The sequence below is a fragment of the Falco biarmicus genome, chromosome Z (assembly GCF_023638135.1).
Source record: "Falco biarmicus isolate bFalBia1 chromosome Z, bFalBia1.pri, whole genome shotgun sequence".
Classification (NCBI taxonomy): domain Eukaryota; kingdom Metazoa; phylum Chordata; class Aves; order Falconiformes; family Falconidae; genus Falco; species Falco biarmicus.
Window position 1 is genome coordinate 51,867,845 of NC_079311.1, and position 21,276 is coordinate 51,889,120.

The 21,276-nt window shown below is 39.7% G+C and overlaps 1 protein-coding gene across 20 annotated transcripts in view; it reads left to right on the top strand.

The window, feature by feature from the left end:
* Nucleotides 1–21,276, top strand: part of MPDZ (multiple PDZ domain crumbs cell polarity complex component) — a 99,387-nt gene that overhangs the window by 15,912 nt on the left and 62,199 nt on the right. For all 20 annotated transcript variants that reach the window (XM_056324531.1, XM_056324533.1, XM_056324537.1 and 17 more), the window contains 9 exons: nucleotides 5,135–5,356; nucleotides 6,295–6,434; nucleotides 8,507–8,720; nucleotides 10,628–10,756; nucleotides 11,774–11,977; nucleotides 14,978–15,092; nucleotides 16,313–16,401; nucleotides 18,107–18,302; nucleotides 19,825–19,914. In XM_056324531.1, coding sequence (XP_056180506.1) covers nucleotides 5,135–5,356; nucleotides 6,295–6,434; nucleotides 8,507–8,720; nucleotides 10,628–10,756; nucleotides 11,774–11,977; nucleotides 14,978–15,092; nucleotides 16,313–16,401; nucleotides 18,107–18,302; nucleotides 19,825–19,914 — 1,399 coding nt within the window. The remainder of the gene's footprint in view (nucleotides 1–5,134; nucleotides 5,357–6,294; nucleotides 6,435–8,506; nucleotides 8,721–10,627; nucleotides 10,757–11,773; nucleotides 11,978–14,977; nucleotides 15,093–16,312; nucleotides 16,402–18,106; nucleotides 18,303–19,824; nucleotides 19,915–21,276) is intronic.

Sequence of the window (21,276 nt, forward strand, 5' to 3'; positions counted from 1 at the left end):
ATTCTGAACTTCTACCTTTAGGGTAATTATAAATGTGATTATAAAACAGAGATGTTTTTAAGGGGTGTGTGTGTGCGCGTTTCCAGAGAGGAGACATTCTAAAATCCTATGCATACACGAAACTTCATTCTGTTAACAGTTTGACATTTTTTTTAAGGTTTCATTTTCTTCTTGAACTTTCACAAGTCAGCTGCCACTGTATATGAAGTAGGCTTACCGTGTCAAGCAGTTCCTCCACTGAAGGTGTTAGCTGTGTTTGTTTAAAAAAGGTGTGATGAAAATGAGGTGTTTCTATCAATTGGTGTTGAAGAGGTGGTGTTCGATACCGCATTGTGGCTGTGCTGTAACAACAGTTTTACTGAAGATTTGAGGTGAAGCTTTGTAAAGTTCTGGTTAAACTGGTGTGGATTGGAGGGTGATTTTTGTCTTTTACTGCATGTTTAGTATGCAGCACTTCTTTTCAGTGATATTTCAACCATCACACAAATAAAAACCATCCTGTGTCTTTAGAATGATGCAGTTAATAATTAGTTTTGGAAAATGTCTTAGAAAAACATAAAAATCTTCCATCTCCTGGTTTGGAGGGCAGAAGAAATGGGACAGGCCAGTCAATTCCTAAATGTTTGCAGTGGTGTCCCAGCTCATGCAAGCATGCAGAAAGCATGAAATGTCAGATTGAGAAGGTGGGCACTATATTGCTAGTTTGAACAGGATTCTGTCAATGAAAACAAACAATGCTAAACCAAAATAGGAGGTGTTACTGGTGCTGGTGCTACTTCTGTTTTAGCGTGGGGATGTATGAGTTTTCTACCAGAGAGAGAAACATAAATCCCTGAGGAGACTGTCATATCTTAATTGAAGAACTTAAAACTTGCCTAAAGAAGAAAGTGGTGATACTGGGCACATGTTCAGCTGCAAGTTAATTTGTCCATCGTGGCTAGCCTGCATTCACAAACAGTGAAATGAACTGCCTAAAGCAAGCCTCTGTTAAGCAGTACTAGCAGAACGTATACAGAACATAGTATGGGATGAACACAGAGCTCCTCTGCATACTGAAGGTTGTACTGTACGGGGTATTGAGTGGTGCAAGAAGTTTTTCAGATTCAGAGAAGGTATATAATTCAATTAATTATAAGGGCAATATGTCATACTCAGTAACCATTTATTTCTGATGTGTAGCTCCATTTTTTTCTTTGCTGTTTGTGCATACAAGAAAGTGTTTTATTGTATATTAGAGAAAAACAATATCATGATGAAAACACCATTTTTATCATTCATACTAATCTAAAAATATTGTATTTTAGGATTATTGTGGCTTGGTTGATCTACATTTTGTGCACTGAATGATTTTTCCAGTGTTGCAACTTGCTCCCTATGTGTTTTTGTGTAAAGGAGTGTTGTAGATACAGCAAAACATTGACTTTTTATCCAGAGGGAGATTTCACAGACTGGGATTGTCTCTGGGTTAGCAGTCTGCACACCATGTGGTAGCATGGAAAAAAATGTAAAGTGAAATTTGTGAAGGAAGATGGAAGGGAAATAGAGGGTGAGGTGGGCACAGCAACAGTTTCTCAGCTACAGTCAGTTTCTGTGCCTTAAAATTCTGTTTCTATCCTTTTTTGCCTACATGGCTTGTTCTTTGAAAAGCAGAAGGCTTTCTGGCTTTCTGTATGTAGCCTCAGATTTTGCTCTTAGCATTATTGTAGGATTTTCCTTCTTCTTTTCACGTTTTTGTCTTAGAAGATGACTGCACACTTCATTCGAAGTGGGGGAATTCACACACAGTTGAGTTTTACAGGGCGATCAGTAATACTGGTGACTCTTCCCCTTCTGCCATCCTGAAGATGAAACCTCAGGAAGCTCCTGCCACATTAAAAGGGTCCCATGACAGAGTAATGCTATGCTTAGAATGGTGCTAAATGAAATTGAAGGCATTTCAGGTTTTTCTCTAGGTTTAGTCTTGTTGACTGGAGTCATTACTGCTTTCAGCTGCTGCGGCGGCTTGCATACTTAGTTTGAGGTTACCACTCCAGAGGCTGCACTGAAGAGGTTGTGTGAGCTCTCACTAATCTATATGCAGAAAAAACAGTAGGTTTTGCTTATAGTACCCTGTTGCTTGTTTAGGGTAATCTTGCTGGCTTTGCCTGAGCAGGTGATGAATTCTCTAGTGACTCCTTTCAGCAAGTGAGCTCTGAGGATGGTAACCTTCAGCAGGAAGGGCAGTTTGGTGCTGTTTTCTACAATAAGCAGTGCAAATTAGAAGATGAATGTATACATGTTACTTAGGAACATTTGTGATACCAGACGCATATACTATGGCCTTTGAGTATGCATCAGAAGTAGTTTGGATTTATATCATTTAGGCTGCTTCATCTTGCTGTAGAAATGTAAGAATGTTTTAAAACAGAAACAATGCAAGACTGGCTAGGTACAGTAGTATTAGTTATTCTTGCAAATTACAGTTTGACCCATGACAATTTTTTGTGGAAAGGAATGTGACAGCAGGATGCGTAAGAAGATTTGAAGGTAGGAGAACAAGAAGTGAAGCACTTTAATTGACCAAGTTCAATGATATACTTTTATACATTGAAATGGATGACATTGGGAAGGTGGAAGTGAATTAACCTATTATATGGAGTCAAGCACATACGAAACACAGTATGACATAGACTTACTAGTTTCAAATCCATGCATATAATGTAAGGGGAAATCTTGTGTTCATGGAAAGGGCAGAATTTGATTATGTCTCTGGGTGTTGCTACATGTAATGAACTGTGAAACTAGGCTTATCTATGTGTGCCTTACAGGCTTGCTGAAATGACTGTATGTGATAAAGAAAGTGCATGTGTGCACATATTAGGCATTATGATTCGTCTGAAACATAACACAAGTGATACCTCATACATATGGACAACAGAGTGTAAACACTGTAAGATAGAAATCACCGAGTTCCAAACATCCTGGTTTTCCTCTTTCCAGTTTTTTATGGCAGACCAGGCTAGGTGCTGTTGAGGACTTTTCTTTCCAGTGCTGTCTTGTGGTATTTTTTGTGTAACTTAAGGGTCTTCCCAGCCATAGGTGTTCAAGAAATGACATTCATTCTCTTGTATTTTCCTAAAGCACGCGGATGAGAAGGAATTGTGTGATGGAGAACGGTACTGATATTGTAATGACTGGATGGTTGGGAGAATCATGTGATAAACCTAGTGGAAGTAGTGTGCTTAAACAGTTGAGACTGGTGCAGTAGACATTTTAGAATACATTGACAGTTTTGAAATTTTTGTTGATACTTGCAGTTTAAAAATAAGGCTTCAGTGAAGGGGAATCCCAGTCTTTTGTATTGTGGTGGGGAATGCTAGAAAATTTGTGCTGTAAAACTATAAGAAGTATTTGAGGCTGCGATATTGTGGTCCTAAATTGTGGTTAGTGTGCCAGGCAAGTATAAAACAGGTCAACGTAGGGTAAACCAGTGCCTGTTGACAGTCAACAGGCAAGTGGGACAACAGCCATATGAGGGCTTCTGCTGAATTCACCTGAGCTTTGTACCACCACCAGCCATTCGTTAGAATGGTTGGCAGACATCTGCTTGAAAATAATTTTTTTAGTATGGCTGGGCGAAGTGAAGAAGTCTCTTACTTTGTTTTCTCCTCTAAGAGAAGTATATTGTCAAGGTTGTCAGTGTAAGGGTAGGACACTGGTTTTTGGATCAGCCTGGTGATTGTAGACTTGTTCAGTAATTTTGTGTTTAATTCTAGCTCATGTAGAGAGTCGCATTGGCAGCTGTAGTGCATAGTAATGCAGAAACCCTGACAGGTGAGATTTGCTCCCTGTGTAGCTGGTGAGACTTCTTTCTTTTTTCCATCAAAATACACTTTGCTTTAAAACTACTAGTACAGTAGGGAAAGCTTAGTCGTATTTGTTTACGTCTACCATTCTGTTGGAGTACTTCAGGCTGCTATGCTGATATGAACAAAAAGAATTCTAGACAGATTATGGAAAATAATTTAGGTTATTCTCATCAGTTTCTTTAATGTTTGATAATTCACGACTTTACATGAGTTGTAAGTATTAAAAGATAATTTCCCTTCTAAAAATTATGTTTTTAAAATTGCAAATGGGGATTTCAGATATTTTTAACAAGCAATTGACCTGTTTTGGTGCTCTTGGATAGGGAAGAGATGCCATGTTAGAGTCTGACGAGTGGCTGGGGGAGTGGGAGGACAGCCCTCCCGTTGGGTCATGAGATTTGGAAAGGATCCCCCTGCTTTCTGAACTCCTTCTCAGAGAGGAGTCTAGTTGTGGCTAGATGCAATCCTAGTCTCAGATTTGGTCAGCGGTTTTGAGTCTAAAGGATTATGTGTACAGCCTCTTACTAGAGTTAACCTTTACTTGTCAGAGCCCAGTTTAAGGACTTTCACTGAAACAGTTTTGCAAAGTTGAAAAAATAGAAATTATTTAGAGATGATTTATTAGGGTGACAGATATAACAAGATTGGAATTGACATTGATAAATACACTTTCTGCAAAACTCAAGGGCTTTTGTTAGTGATATTGTCCCGGGTAACATCCAATGTAGTTGGAGCCGCAAGTCTTACCAAAGAGACGTCCCTTCCTGGGGAGAGAGAGATCCAGGCCCCTTGACCTGTCCTGTAGTTAAGAGTTCTCATTGTTGGAAAAAAAAAAAAAAAGATACTAAAATGCCAGATCTTATACTTGGGGCAAGGTGGGACTAAGTCAGTTACTGTGCGCTGATTGGCCCTTAACAAGGTGTCAGTTTGGGAAGGTCGTCTGGGTGCGATGGTTCAGCATGGAGCGGGAGGGTTCAGTACAGGTAGAGATTCACTGTCACAGATGTGCGAGGGTCTTCCTGGCCTTCACTGAAGCAGCACCAGGCTGTGAGGACCCCACTTCACCCTGGATATCACTCAGTTGCTTTGCTTGTTAGACTTTGTTCGTTATCTTGTTTTGCAAGAGAGACATGCTGCTCAAGCCAATTTCCTGACTCCATTTTAAGCTGAATACAGTGTTCATTGTTGTGTCAGGAGGGGTGGTGTGGGTGGCATGGGGCAGGGCACACCACCACAGGAGGTTTCTGCTCTGTCTATAAATCTATGTTGACATCAATCTTTTACAGGTAAATATTACACCTTCCATACATTCCACTGGTGAATTCCCCCAGCTTCTCCATCATGGGGTGAATTTGGGGTCCTTGCCCCATAATGAGTCGTATTTGTTGGCTCAGCAGAATGGCAGCTCAGCTAAAGTGCTAGAAGCATCAATGAGATCTGTTACACCTCAGATTAATGGGAAGTCCTCAAGTGATGACTTTGAGCAGCTGATCAGAAATATGTCCCAGGTAAGCATGTTGCCTCGTAACCATGAAATGTGGGTCCCTAATGATCTGGAAGATTGAAATGCTTGTATTTTTATTTAAAAGCAATTGGGTTATTAAGCAAACCGGAGCTCACTTGCTATATAAACTAAAAATAACCTTTTAATTTGAGCAACAGTCGGTAAGTGAGAAAACAGTTGGAAAAGTAGCCTTGACATTATCACTGCTGAGTTACTACTGTCCGTAGCTGGGCAGTGTGCCTCTTGCAGATCAGCATGCCATTATCTTTCCATGCTGCTATATCTGTGCATGAGGGAGATGCTTTGTCAGAGCATGCTCTTGTATGCATAACTAATGAAAGCTAGTTCTGTGACTTGCTTGGAAATAAGATGGAAAATTCCTTTTTGGCCTGGCTACTCATTGTTCTGTAGTCTTAGCTGCTTTCCCGTGGTAGGCAAAAATGGTGTACAAGTCCCTTCAGTGGCTGGAGCTGAGAATGGCCAGGCATATATTCTAGCATTTTTCTAATTAACCTGTAATAGAGCCAGGTAGAAGAAGTGTTCTGCTGTTCTGAAAAGCCTTTTGCACAGTCCTGTTTTCTGTCTTGCTGAAATCCATCCTCTTTTTCTAGTTCTGCTTGAGAGTTTGTCTGTGCCCTCTAAAATTTTATAGACACATATCGTAGTTCAGTCTCTGCTAAGTCTAAACTCTGTATATTTAGTTGTTGTTTCCTGATTTCCTCTCCTGGGCTGTAATAATCTTTATTTCTCAGACCTTTCGTAATTGTCACTTTCCTGTGTGATAGCAAGAAGTTTGAACTGAACAACTGTTCCAGTTGTTACAGCCTTGTCCAGCTGTAGCTGTCAAATTAGGAAATTATTCCCAAGTTGTTCACCACATTCGTTAATACTGCTTTTCAACATTTTAAACATTTGTACCCTTTTTTTCCTTCTACTGAACAGGGTCGGCTTGTTGAGACTATTGAGCTTGTTAAACCTATAAGTGGTGGTCTGGGCTTCAGTGTCGTGGGACTCAAGAGCGAAAACAGGGGTGAACTAGGAATATTTGTGCAAGAAATCCAGGAAGGAAGTGTGGCACATAGGTAAGATTGCTACTGGAATATTTTACTGTATCAAGTGCTAATATGGCACTGCAATTTGGTTGTGTTATTGCTGTTTTTGTGGTACAAGGGCACATTTCTCTGGCATTCTAAGCCATACATCGTAGTAGATTTAAAATTACTGATCACTACAGTTTATGTAATGTTGGAACAGGGCAGTGTATGATCTGTTCCGAATTTCTAGAAACTACAGATGTAGTTCCTCTGTGGTTTGTTTATAGTATCACCTTTCCAACAGGGAAAACGGGAAAGTTACTCTTCTCTGCCATGGGTTTTGAAGCTGAAATATAGATTTTGCCATCCTTGAATGCAGTGAAAAACAGTTTGGTGCAAAAACCCCAGTTGTAGCTAGCAGCGCTGTTTGTTAGGTAGGGTTCCATTGAGCAAGTGTGAAACCTAGCTTTTAAGTCAAGCAAGTCTTTAAGAGTTGTTGAACTCTTAAAGAGATACTTAGTTGATATTACCAGAAACTCAGCAGTGACAACAGCTTGCTCTAAGTATGCTTTAGACTTTAATTCTGATTCCAGAAATAGTGTTGAGAGAAATGGGTTTCTGCTGTAAGAACAGCCCAAGGGAGCAAATTAATGCAGTAGTGAATGGCAGCAGCACTGGTTCACTGCAGAATGGTGGAGTGTATCACTCTGTGTGGATTTGCTGATCAGCATCCCTGCCAGAGCTGGTTTGTGGTGCACTCTGTATGTTGTGTGGGATGTCTGAGTCATCTCACTGCTCTTTCTCACTGTGCTGTAGGGAGAAAATTTCTGATTATTTGTGGTCTGAACACTGTCCTTTAACAGAGGGCAGAGCGTGGCCTACAGAGTTAATTCAGTTATGAAAAGTGGCATGCTCTATTCATGACAATATTTTTTAACCTGCCTAGATTTCACTTTTCCACTTCTTTTTTCTTCCCCTTCAAGATGTGTTCACTTTTACTTTTCTTATTCCATGGAGTTGAGACATATCTTTACTGAATCAGGCAGGGCCTGATTCCCTGGCAAGAAGAGAAAAAATTAAACAACTATTACAGGGCTCATAAATCAGAAAAGCCCTGGCAGTAATGAGTCTTTGAGAGCACTCTGAAAAACAGTTCAAATTCAAAAGCACAGAAATTATGGGTTGAAGCTAAATAGCATTTTTCCTGAATACTGTTGGGTACCTTGGCTTCTACATTGTAGGTGCTTACAAAAGCTGGTGTAATAGGCATCCTTCGTTTTGTTACTGCCCTTTGATTTCAAAGCATTGCCACTTTGGGATGTTGAAGACAAGACTCCAGAGTTTTTGCTGGTTTGTTGCAGAAGCAATAGAAGTGGTAGAGGAGGCAGAGGGTAACTCATCTGTGTATGCTTTGTACATTTCCTTTGAAGTAGGTCTGAGGAAGGGCTTGGTGTGTAATTTAACAGTAATGCTTCCTTTGTCAGAAAGTGAAGAGTTACTTTTTAATTTGTTCAGGGCTTTCCCCCCCCTCATTTAACAGGGGTCCGTTTTATCATTTTCTTTCTGTTTCTGTCTCTGCCTTTGCTTCTTTTTTCTTCCCCAGCCCCACTCACCACCCCCGCCCCCCCGCCCCCTGGCCCCCCTTGGTTTTTTGCAAAACAAAATTTGTTTCCGTAACATCTTGATGAAAGTGTGTTCCACTCCATGGTTTGATGAATATTCAGAAGGAGCACACTGAACAAAGTGGAGCACTTGGTCTGTTAAGCAGGAGGCTCAAAGTCAAGGATAAACATAAGTTCCCAGGCTATGGCTGGGAGTGACTGAGATCTAATATGCTTAGTCTTGCATGGGGGTACAGGGAGAAGAAAGCTGGCTGGGGGGTAGTAGCCGGGGAGAGTGGCAGCGGGATTAGCTTCAAAGGAAACGATCACCAGGATGCCGCATCAGCTCCTTTCAGCAAAACTGCAGGGAGAGATTAAAAAGTGGGGGGAATAGAGACCAGGTTATTAAAAAAAACTGGAAAATTGTCAAAATACTGTAATTTCTGTGGCAACACTTCTTTGGTTTTTCTTTTTTCTTTATTTTGTCATCCACCTTCCCTGTTTACACATGCGTGACAGAGATGGAAAGCTGAAGGAAGCAGATCAAATCCTTGCTATTAACGGACAAGCCCTTGATCAGACAATTACACATCAACAGGCTATCAGCATCCTACAGAAAGCAAAAGATAATGTCCAGCTAGTTGTGGCCAGGGGCACTTTCCCTCAGCTCATCAGTCCTGTAGTTTCCCGGTCTCCATCTGCTGCTAGCACAGTTTCAGCCCATTCCAACCCGGTGAGTAAACCCCAAACATCTATGTGTTTAGTTCTGGGCATGTAAATGCTTAGTGCATCCAGTATTTTGAGACTTTTAATTGTAACTTGTATGTACATTTCCTTCACATTTCTTGAGGTTTTTCTTCTTTTTGTCTTTGTCATAGCTTTTCCCCATAAGAGTGGAAAATACTCAGATTTGCCTGGGGGGATCTTGATCTTGGACATATTCCTTCTTCCTGTCTGCCAAATTCTGTGTATACACCCATGCAAACTCATGAAGCTTTATGTTGAGGTTGCAGTAAACAGGATCTTTTTTCTCTTTGCCTTCTGCTTGGGCAAACAAAAGTGTTATAGATGTTGCTGTATGGTCTGCACCACCAGCTGGATGGGTGCTTCTCTGTTTGTTTCTCTGTCATCTGTCAGCAGTGGGGCTCAGTGGGGGAATTGCCAAATGCCTTGTGTAAGGACATACTTCAGGACACCCAGAAAACAGCTGTGCTACCTTTCATTTCTTTTGAAAGCTTTTGCAATCCATGTGTAGAGAACATAGCTCAGAAACATGGTAATACTAACTGCACTTTCCCTTCCTGGTGTCTTACTCATGTAAGGGCTTACCCTGGGATGAAGTGGCCTCTCTTTGGTTTCTGTGGGTTTTGCTATTTAGTTGCCTGTGGCTCTTCTTTAAGAGAGTCAATAATAGGGAGTATATAGAGCAATCAGTCTGGAAAAAGCAGCTATTCTAGTGTTTATTTTAATAATTAGTGTAAAACCTTTGGTGAAGAAATTTCAGAATTATTTTTTTCTTCTGTGTGCAGGAGTAAAGCTGATTGACCTAACTTTCCCTGTCAGCACATAGGAGAGGCTCACTCTCTTTCAGTATTCTTGTGACACACTTCTTTCTTTATGTGATTGCTTCCGTATTCTCTGAACAGCTTCCCTTGCTTGTAAGAATGTTCCTTTCAAACCTGCCATGGCTCCTTCCTGTTTTTATCCATGCCTTTCCCAGTCCTTGTGTTCCCTTTGCCTTCAGCTGCTGGGGGAAAGCAGCTTATCTGGAGCTGTCCTTTTTCCTTCAGGCTTTGCTTGATCATTGTTAGTTTATGTTAAGACTGCAGATTCCCAAACAGGTACTATAAGGCTTTGAATTTGCAGTACCTTAATTATTCCAAAATCAGGTCTTGTTTTCAGGATCCTACCTGATGGAGCACCAGCTGTAACTTTAAATTTTGGATGAGTTTATGATGTGGTTTGTTCTTCAGGAGAAACAATACCAGAAGCTTCCAGTCATCCCTTCACTACCACCCCACACAAACAAGCTAGCATTTGTCTTTTTCAGAGCAGTTTTACTCCTGTCAGAACATGAAGCCTGCCATCACAGCTACTTCATTCCAGCGCTGTTTACATCAGACAACCCAGATATCTTTGTTTGTTACACAGGGGACAATTCTGCTAATGGCTACCTCGCAATACCTGGTGCTGCTTTTGGCCTTAATCTCTGAACTGGGTTTATGCTTTCTCCTGTGCTTTGTTATAGTGGCTGATGTGAACATGCACTTACCTGAAGATTTCAATTTCCAGACCTGTGAGATTTCCTAGCAGTAGTATTTTTCTCACTGACTGCAAAGGGACATGGAGATGGACAGTCCTAGGTTGCTGCTTAAATTAATTCAGCAAGTGCTTGAAAGTTGTGACCCACTACCCAGCTCTGTTTTGTACCTGAGAAATCCAAACTGTCATGGAACGAGCGTTTTAGTGCTTAAATATTATGTAATCTTACCCTTAGTAGTAATTGTTAGAAAGGTCCCATATTTCCACCTTCTACCCACCTTCCCTTATTCAAACACATACCCAAGAAATAAAAGAGAATCTATTTTGCAAGTATGTCCTTATTTCAATCGTTTGCAAGCTCATATTTATTCCTTTTAGGTTCACTGGCAGCACGTGGAGACCATTGAGTTGGTGAACGATGGCTCAGGTCTGGGATTTGGGATAGTGGGAGGGAAGTCAACTGGAGTGATTGTTAAAACCATCCTCCCAGGAGGGGTGGCTGATCAGGTAAATTCAACCTACTCTTCTGTTTACCTTTCAGTAAGGTGTGAAGTTACTGTTTTATAATCATACTAAATATTTTCTCCTCACGAGTGTAAAAAAGAGAGAGCAAGTGGTGAAATTTATCCTCAGTAAAGGTGTGTTTAGTGCAGGGGACCTGTGCATTTGAATGTAAAAGCTGGATTAGGCTCTAAATCACATTTTCAAACCTATTACATGATACATGTTTGCTGTGGATGCATTTAGACTCCTAATTCTTTCATGAATATACTGGTTATAATCCACGGATGAGGGAACACACCAAACACTTATCTGCTGTGTCTGGACAGCTAAGAAGAGCATCTGCTTCTCTCTGCTGGGCTTACTGAAGCTTGGAGCAGGCATGTGGCTTCATGCCTCTGCTTCAGGACACAGGCTCTGCTCCTTCCGGAAGGGCTCATGCAAATTTAATTTTACAATCATGGCTCATTTCAAGCTTGTACATTGGACAAGTATCTGGGGCAGTGTTAATGATGGTTGGGGATTGAACAGGCACAGAGACTGGTCAGTCTCCTAAGCACAGAAGTGGTGGTCGCCAGATAACAGGGCTGCAGTAAGGGAGAAATGTGTTTTATTTTGAAGTCATATTTAATCCTGAGGACCAGTTTTTAAATACAAGTGCAAAACTGAAGATTATGGCGTCTTTTGGAAGTGTGTTTGGAAATGAAACCTGAAGTTCTGTAATTTACATGCACTTGTGAAATAGCAGTAGGTAGTAACCATAACTATATGCATTTTTTTTCTGTGTTTGGGTGACTGACTGATTCATAAAGGATGCCCTGGATATTTCTGTGGAAATTCCTAGTAAAATTAGTGTGCCATTCTCCATATTATCAAGATACTGACTTGGCACCCAAAAAAATACACCTGGTTCATATGTCTCAGAAGTGACTAAAGCTATGTGGTGTTTTCCTAATTGTATGTATGTGGGAGGAATGGCAGGATGTTAATAGATTTCTTTTTTCCTTATTATTCTTCCTCCAGCATGGGAGATTGTGTAGTGGTGACCACATCTTGAAAATCGGTGATACAGACCTTGCTGGAATGAGCAGTGAGCAGGTGGCACAAGTTCTGAGACAGTGTGGAAATCGAGTGAAACTGGTAATTGCAAGAGGTCCTATTGAGGAGCCACCTCTACCAGCAGTCCCTCCAGGGACGCCAGTACCCATCTCCATGCCAGGGAAGCAGGTAAGCAACAGTGCATACACTTAACTCATGGCAAACTTTTATTTCAGATTTTCTTTTAACTGCTTATTGAATGTCTTCCACACTTAAGTTCTCAAAAAGACAGGGTTTTCTTTCCCAGTAGTGTTGTTCTCAGCTGACAGTCTGGGAGAATGTAAATGTCAGGAGTCCCCAACGCAAGGAACTACATGCTTGAAGCATTTTGGGATCAAGGCGTAGGACTTCCATAAGTGTGATCCAAATATCATTTGGTTCTGGGTTGCTTGTGATTGTGCAGTAATACATTGAAAATAGCTGAAGCCGTGCAATCTTTTCTGCAGACAGAGCAAGCTGGCTCTGTAGCGTTTCTCTGTCCACCTGTCCTTTTCTTCTCCAGGAACATTTCTTATTTCCATATAATCACAGCTATCCATCAGACAGTTCCTCCCTGTGCCAACCAGCACACAGATGCTGTTTCTTTCCTACATCACCTGGCATTGCTCATTTGCTAGACATCTTCCAAAAAAAGTCAGCCAGCTGCTACCCTTATTCCCCTGCTGATGGTTGTACTCTCTGTACTGTTAACTTTTTTGCAGCTGTCAGCCACTTAAAAAATGCTGTAAATATTATCATATCCTGTCAGCTCAAAACCTCTACAGAATAGGTCACTTTCATGTTTGCAGCAAAGCCTGGTTTCATGGGAGCCAGGACCAGTAGTGTAACATACGCTTATGACCAGATACATTTAAATCTGTATAAGTGGAGGAAGTGAGTGAGAGAAGAAGGAGGAGCTTGGTTTTGAGCCTACAACTAGATATAATTTTTGGTTTACTCTTTCCTGTTGTTTTTTTCTAGACATTTTCATCCCAGTTGCAATTTATGTTTTGGATAGGTCACTTTGGAAGAAAAAAGCCCCAGCAATTTTTATGTGAATACCATAATTTTGCCTCTGTCCATTGTAGTTGTATCTGTGGAAAAAAACCCCCATATATTCATCCCTTCCTTTGCGGCTGTAAGGCAAAGAGAATTAATCTTAATGTGGAGTCTTCTGAGCATCTAAGAGGAGAGACAGACTGGTACTTTTGTCTCTACAGCACTCGGAGGCATGAAAACCCAGCTGTATTTTAGATAAAGGGATCAATATTTAGCCCAAATTATTGTTTCTGTGAAAAGGAGCAGTCTTCAAAGAGGAGCTGAATTTGGTAATTTCATCTGTGTATATTTCTTCAGTATTTGCCTTCCTGAGGTTATATGATGCAATGTTGAAGACTGTATCTGCAGCTGCAGGATGTGTAAGATTTCTAGTATGGAAGAAATAGCTCAAAGCCACCAAGTGGCAACATCTGACTTTTTTGCCACCTTCTTCTCCATTTCTGCCCTTTTTAATCCCTTGTTCCTGGTACATGTCTCCTGGCAGGAGGCAGGCTATTTTTAAACTGTTTCTGCCTGCACAAAGTCTTGTTCTTGGAGGGAGCACCCAGTTAATGATGCTGCAAACCTCATTAATTTGAGTCTGGAGTGAAGGTGATGATGGAGACAGCTTGGTTTGTTAATTTCTTCCTGGTGAATACAGGGTGCGTGAAGACTTCATGATGCTTTTAAAGCTATTAGTGAGAGGAGAATGGCTTTCTGAAATGGGCACTTCTCATCATGTCCCCTGTAGATGTCTATCCTGTAAAAATTTATGGGGTTGTAGAAATCGGATGAGGTTTTTAGTCGCATTACCTGTGGCCAAACTAATCCTGTATTATCAATTAGGGAGGTGGTTAAAACAGTAGAAATTTATTTCCCCTGTGTTTGAATATGGTTTTGGGTGGAGTTCTTCAGATAAAGAACTGTTCGGATTCTCTTTTGTCAAGTAGCATCATAGCTCTTCTGAAGTCTTTTTTTTTTTTTTATTTTGGCACATGCATATTCTTCTAGTCAAACTGGATGTAGTTAGTATCTGCCTGATTGCTGTATTGGCACTTTAAAAAATATTGGCTGCTATTTGTCATGCAGAAGAGACAGAATAAAAAATAGGAGTATAGTGGGATCTTGATAGATTTGTACCATATTTATGAATTCCCATTTTAATTATGTGCATAAAAACTGATGTCCATATAAATACAGTGAAATTGAAGCCTTATCCTGATACATATTGGCTATGGAATTGGCTAGTAATTTTCTGGTTTAGATAGCTGAAAGATAAAAAAATTTAAAATAACTTTTTTAAAGTTGAAATCAAGTTTCATAAGTTGATTTTTTCTTTTGACATGAAAGCAATACTGTTAAAGTGGGATTTTAATAGGTATTGTACTTTCATTAACAATAAATAAATGAATTTGTTACCCCAAAAATTCTTTGTTACTGAAATTCAGAGGGTTGTAGTAGTTATTAGCAGAGATTGTCATTATTTGACTAGCTGGAAATGTAATTGCTACATTCCACTCCAGAATTTTTATGTCTTTCAAAAACAAGAAATGTAATTGCCTCGCTAGTAATGGCTTTTATTATGCTTTAAAATTGGCATTCATAGGAAAAATAGCTGTAGTTATTGAACAGGAATTTAAACAAATATGACACAAAATATAATGTTGATCTTTTTTTCTTTTTAATAACACAGCAGTCTAAAGCTGGTTCTGAGGAGGTCCCAGAAGGGCAGCAAGCTACATATTGTTCAAGCATGGTTTGTGTAACTTAACTGTACAAGAGGTTCATTGTTCAATTTATACAAGTCTCACCAGTCATTTTAGTCATCAAATAATGTCTTTGTAGGTTAGAGGGTGATATCCCAGGGGTAGCAGTGTGGGGAGGGCATGACCTGCATTGCTCATGACCTGCATTGCTTTATATTGAGGAATGTTAACCTATGTTTAGTTTCTCTGCTGAGCACCAAGTAAGAGCAGAAGCAAAGCTGGTACTTTTGTTCCTACTTTTGTTCTTACATTTGTGTCTATAATTTTACATGTTAATGACATCACATAATGTGGTTGATCTTTAAAGGGAAAAAAGCTTCCTTTCTAATTATGCTTTTCTTATTAGGCAGATGCTTCTGTTGATAGCTGTGAAGATGGAGAGAAATTTAATGTTGAGCTTACTAAAAACAATCAGGGATTAGGAATAACTATTGCTGGTTACATTGGAGACAAAACGTCAGGTAATGATCAGTTCCTGCAGTTTACTGTACAATCTGTGGCGTACTATCATGCATGTGCATCAAAGACTTAATTTTATTTTTTAGTATAGTATCTCTAAAGTAATCCTTGAGCATCTAAAATCTTTTTAAGGTTTGTAAAGAAAAAATAATTTTTTTTCTTTTGTGAGAAGGACGTTCAGGTTAGGAGTAATCAGTTTTATTACAAAATCCTTCCTTCCCAGTAACATTTGTCATATTGTTTCAGGTCTGCAGAGGCACTGGTGTATCTCGACAGCTGTTAAAACCAATTTTATAGTGGATTATCTTCCCATCAAATGTATCCATTTAACAGAATTGGAACATTTATTATGGGAAAGTGGATTCTGTTAAGATTTCTGATACCAGTGTTAACAGGCCTGTGACTCTCAGACTTGATTTCATGCCAGTTCATGCTACTGTTTTCTTGATGTTATGTATACTATGCAAAATGTGCATGTGGGAACTGAGCTGTTAAAGTTGTTTCAAATTCCAGTGTGTTTTTCCTGAAATGGCTTTCTTTTAGTGAAATTCCCATCCTGTAGGTCATTTTTATATATATAAATATATATAAATATATATAAATATATATATATGACTTTTCCTTCTGATTCATAATTGGTAACTGTCTAAAATGGTTCCCTTCTGGGTTCTTTTTTTTTACTTTCTTTTGTGTCTTCTTTTTTTATGTTGGATGAAATACTTACAGCTGCAGTTAAAAGCTGGTTTAAATGCAGGTTGTAGTCCTGATTGCTTACAGTTTTCTGCACTTGGTTATCTAAGCTTGCATTTTCTTAGATAAATACAGAATTTGCCAGATTGGTGTACTCAGACTTAATTTTCTGTCCTGTTTTAAATCTGACCAAGAGTCAGAGATATGGTTTTTGTCAATGTTGGTTTCAACATTTAGATTATAATAAATTAGATTATTTCTTCTTCTGCAGCAACAATTGGGAATTTGGCATTGTAAGATTTTGAATGAAATCTGGTTCAATGCAAGCTGACATGAATCAGGCTCATCCTTTAGAAAAATAGTATATAGATGTTTTACTTAAAGCAAATAACTTTCTTGATGATTCTTTCCTTGTCTTACCTGCCCATTTCTTTCTTTTTCTTCCTTTGACTGGTGGCATTAGTTGGAGATTGTTGCATAAAGTTGTTTCTTAATAAATTGGTTAATACAATTTTCTGTTTTTTCATCCCAGAACCTTCTGGTATTTTTGTGAAAAGCATTACAAAAGGCAGTGCCGTTGAACATGATGGCAGAATCCATGTGGGAGATCAAATCATAGTTGTAAGTAAACACAGAAAGAAATGGTGATCACTTGTCTGCAAAACTCTACTTCTTTATGTTGTAAAGAAATACTCATATAGTACTGGTTTAAAATGTTTCAGATTGGTGTTGAAATGGTGACTCCTTTTTTTGACTGACTATTCGATCACATTATCTTTCTGATGATGCTGTCTGTGTGTAATTTGAGTTTCTTAAGAAAACCTATATTATATGTGTGTACCTTATCTGTAGGAGTTTTGAGACTGCTTAGTAAAGTTAGCGTTTTGAAGTTTGATTCAAATTCAGCAGCTGTTTTCAGAATGATTTTTAAAAGTATGTCATTAAAGTTTTAGATGCTCAGAGAAAGAATAAAATATTTTCATGCATAAAATGTTAGTTGTGTGGTGAAAATCAGTTCATGAATAATTTTGATCTGTTTTTGGATTTGTGGAAGGCAACACTGAGCAAACTATAGTCTGTGGTTTTTATAATGATTTAAATGCCGACTACAAATGGCTAAAATTGATTATTCCAAAGTTTGATTTCTTCTTCTACTGCAGATGCAGAAGGAGAAAAAGATTTCACTGACCTCAGACAAAAGGATAATAAACTCTTTAAAGATATGCTTTGGTTAAGTGTGGAGGAAAAATTAAATAACCTCATCTCATTACTTTCTATTTAGAAGAGCACTAGACTTGGAAAAAGTTCAAGAGAAGGGCAACAAAATGATTAAGGGTCCAGGGGGAGTAAATTTTCATGCAGGAGGAACTGAAATAATGGAGTGTGTGTGTTGTATAGGTAGACTGAAAAAGCTACAGGAGTCAAGGAATATAGTTTTGTTAGAAGTATTTCAGAAATTTCAAGGCACTGAGGGGTGAGACAGAGAAAGAATAGTGTAGTAGGAAGTCTGCAGGAAGTAGGAGAATAAAAAGTGGCATGTACTAGGGATAATGGGGTGAAATTGAGCAATGCCAAAGTCTTGAGTTTCAGAAAAAAACTCTTCGAGTTAAGGAGATAATGGAGTTGGTTCAAACAGAAGAGGCCAAAATCTTGTTCTTTAAAATGTTAAAATGGTGGACCAGAGGTAACATTGGGATGGCTGGGACAGCGTTTGATTGGGAAACTGGACTTCATGGTGTTCAGTAGTGGACTTCACTGTGCCTAAGGTTACTTGACCTCAGAATGGCTGCTCTCTGTAGTTCTTCCTACCACAATGAGTGGATGTCTCTATCCTCCCTTTGCCAGCTCTCCCAGCCATGCCTGTGTTGGTTCATTCACAACAGTATTTTCTCCTTGGAGGTACGGATGGCAGAAGGGGCTGAGCAGGAGGGCTGCACAACACGCCCCACACAGCACGTGCTGTGTCACCTACACTTGGCAGAGCAGATCTGCGTGGCCCAACTGTGGTGGACACCCAAAGCACTTCTCCCCACTTTGCCATACCAACCAACCAACCAATCAACCAACCAACCAACAAACAAACACACACACACACCCCTCCCCCCCCCAAGTACCACAGTACTTGTTACCTAGCTGTGGGGTACTCCAGTGAAAGTGCTTAATGTATCCGGTCTTACTAAGTCATCCAGGTTTGTGTTCTTGTCCCTCCACTTGCTTTGTGCTCAAGCTAACAGATGCTGAGAGCTTGCCATGTTATTTTGCACTGGACATTTTTATTTTTTTCTGGGTGGTGTTTTGTGGGCTGAAAGGCTGCTTAATGCTGCAGGTGGATGGAACAAATCTTCAGGGTTTTACTAATCAGCAAGCGGTTGATGTTTTGCGGCACACGGGACAAACAGTTCGGCTCACTTTGATCAGAAGAGGGGTTAAGCAGGAAAATCGTATTCAGCCCCAGGAGGACTTCAGTACTGCTGTTGAAAAGGACTTACTGTTCCAAACAATGGATAGTAGCACAGACAAAGGTATTTGAAACTGGGTTTGCTTTAAAGTTGGCTTGAAACATTTTGCTTCTCAATTGCAAACTGGAAATTAAATGGGCGAGATTCATTCTGGGTAGCTATTACTGATGGCAGTACATGAGGGAAGAATTTGGTCTACTATAGTTTGATTAATCTTTTAGACAGAGTGGTATTATTTGCTACATTTTCAAAGTGAATGTTGAAAGCTTTACACTGCATTGTGCTTCTGGCTGAATTGCTTCAAGACTTTGATCCTGCAAATCTTCAAATGGTAAGAATGCAGTGAATGTTTTATTCGTGCTCAAGGGTTAGAGCTGCATTCAAGAACAGGCAAAGAGACACCCTCCATAATAAGCAAAAGCAAGTCTCAGTTCCTTTCACTCTTGGTACGTCAGTATCATGAGCTTGAGGTATGAGAGGAGTGGCCTTTATCTAGAGATTCTTAATACAGAATGGTCAGAGTTAAAAGGGACCTCTGGAGATCCGTCTAGTCCAACCCCTATACTAAAGCAGGTTCACTTAGAACAGCTTGCGCAGAGTTGCACCCAGGCGTGTTGAATGTCTCCAGCGAAGGAGACTCCACAGCCTCTCTGGACAGCCTGTTCATGCGCTGTCACCCTCAAGGCAGAGTTGTTCTTCCTCATATTCAGAAGGATAACCTGATAGGGCATTATCTATTTATGTGTACAAAGTTCAGAAGCCAGTGGCCAGTATTAATTTGCTGCTGCTGAGATTAGTAAAGCTTAATCTTATACTGTGCACGTCTTGAAAATCAGTGTGTTTGAACAGAAGATCTGCACAGAGGCTGGATGCACAAATGGATTTTTGTCAGCTGCTTGTGCTGTAGGTTGATGTCAGCAGTACATCAAAACTCATAGACTGAGGCATAATCCCCACTTCGCACAAAATTTTGAAAGACCAGTAGTCTGTTATCTATGTGGCATCCTCTCATTCCCAGCTTGAGCAAAAATTACAGAGGGAACGTTCAGAAGGTGCTGTTTCTCCAGCCTAGAGGTGTTTGAGACAGCTAACCCCCAGCAACATGCCTAACAGAACTCTGTGGTAGGTGAGGCTTTCTACAAGTGAAACATTTGTCAGGTATGCAGGTTTCAAAGTTTGTGGACTTTGAAAATTTTTGGTTTTCTGTGTCAAGCTTTCTGAATTGCACAAAGGAAGGAAGAGGAAGAAAAAAAAATGTAATACAAGAGTGCTAAAGAATATTATATTTATATGTCTGCCAGTAACTTTTCTTTCAATCACAGAGGTGCAGCTACTAATAGTTGTACTCTTTTTTTTGTCTTGTTTCATTGAAAAATTCACTGGAGAAAGCAAAGGATTTACAGAAGACAAAATGTCTTAAAAATGTGGTGTTTCTTCTGGGCCCCTCATGCCAGATTCCGTTTGCCAAATACGGATCTTCTGAAGTCCAGTGCAAGAGATAGTCAGTGCTCTGAGACATGCTTGTGAGCTTGATAAATATTGCAACACATAACATAGCTGAAGAGGCTTCTTTATCTTTTTCCAGATAACAGTGAAACAGAACAGGGATCCCCATCACTGCCGTGCAGTGCCAGTGTGGTAAATACTGGAGAGGACATGAAACAACAGGAAACAGGTTATTAACTTGTAATTTTTTATTGTGTGAAAATGCACTTGGATGTGCTTACACGAAGATCAGGTGTTTTGCATGCCTTTCATCTCCTGTGTGCTGTGTGGCTGGAGTACAGCTAGAAAGTGAAAGTAATCATACATGTAAGCATGTACCCTTGAGTGCTGCGAAATCATTGACTACTGTATGTGTCTGAAGATAATTATGTGTCGAAGATGTCATACGAAGCAGTCTGCTACATGCTCAGCCCTCTTTTTATGGTTTTGTATTTCTACTCTTTTTAGTCTAGTTGTGTATTAGACTTTTTCCCTCAGGCTGGAGACAAGCCTGCCTTATCTTTCCAACTGCCTGCAGCTGTCCAGCTGCAGTTCCGGGACTTTTGCATCTTCTGATAAAATTCCTTTCCACAAATTCTTGAGTTTGCATTCATTTCAATCTCTGTTCTCTGATAATGTTTGAAATTCAGTCAGTTCTGGTGCACTGATGTGCTCTGACTTTTCCCATACTCTTCGTGGAAATTCCTACTTTCTAACGAGTATTTTCCTTTCTGTCTTGAGCTGTTAAGGCACTGTGCTGCATTTCCAAAGTCGTATGTGATGATATGTTTTCTACATTGAGCCATCACTTGTGTTTTCTAACATCTTCTTGCTTCCAGAGCTGGAGGGGAACTGAAAAGCATCACCTGTATGAGTTCTCTAATTTATCTTTTCATAACTCATGCTTTCCATTATTCTGGATAGCTGAAGAATTTTCTTTTTAACACCTTTCCTTCAGACAGTGTAGGGTCTCTGCTTTGGGGAAAGTATTGTCATATTTGAATGCCACACAACACCTGGCTTTATTTTTAGTAATGTTTCTGAGCAATTACTAGATTTAAAACAGTCTGAGGCTATTAGTCACTTCAGATTGTTACTAATATCAGTGGGAGTTGGGAACTTAATCTTGTGAAGATTCTGTTCTTCACCTGTGATAAGCATTCAGATCTGAAGAGTTTATTTTGATAATTACTGTATACAGACTACGGACCTTCTATATGTAGGGTCCTATTAAATCTACTGTGTTTGCTGGCTGTTGATTCTAAATACTGATTTTTATTGGTTCCTGCGCTGGAATCTAAACAGCGCTAATGAGGAAAAAATGAGTAGAACAGCATTTCTCTGTTTTTTCTGCCTGGAGATAAACTTTCAATCAATTTAAGAGTTGCTGCAGTTTGCTGCCTATCCCATCATAATATTTTTCACAGCATATTACTTTTCTACCTGCCTTCCCTTCCAATTCTGTTGCTACTCTTCGGCTATTAGAATTATTTCTTATTGTATGTGTGCATGTATGTAAACCCAACAACAACCAAAAAAAAAAAAAAAGAGC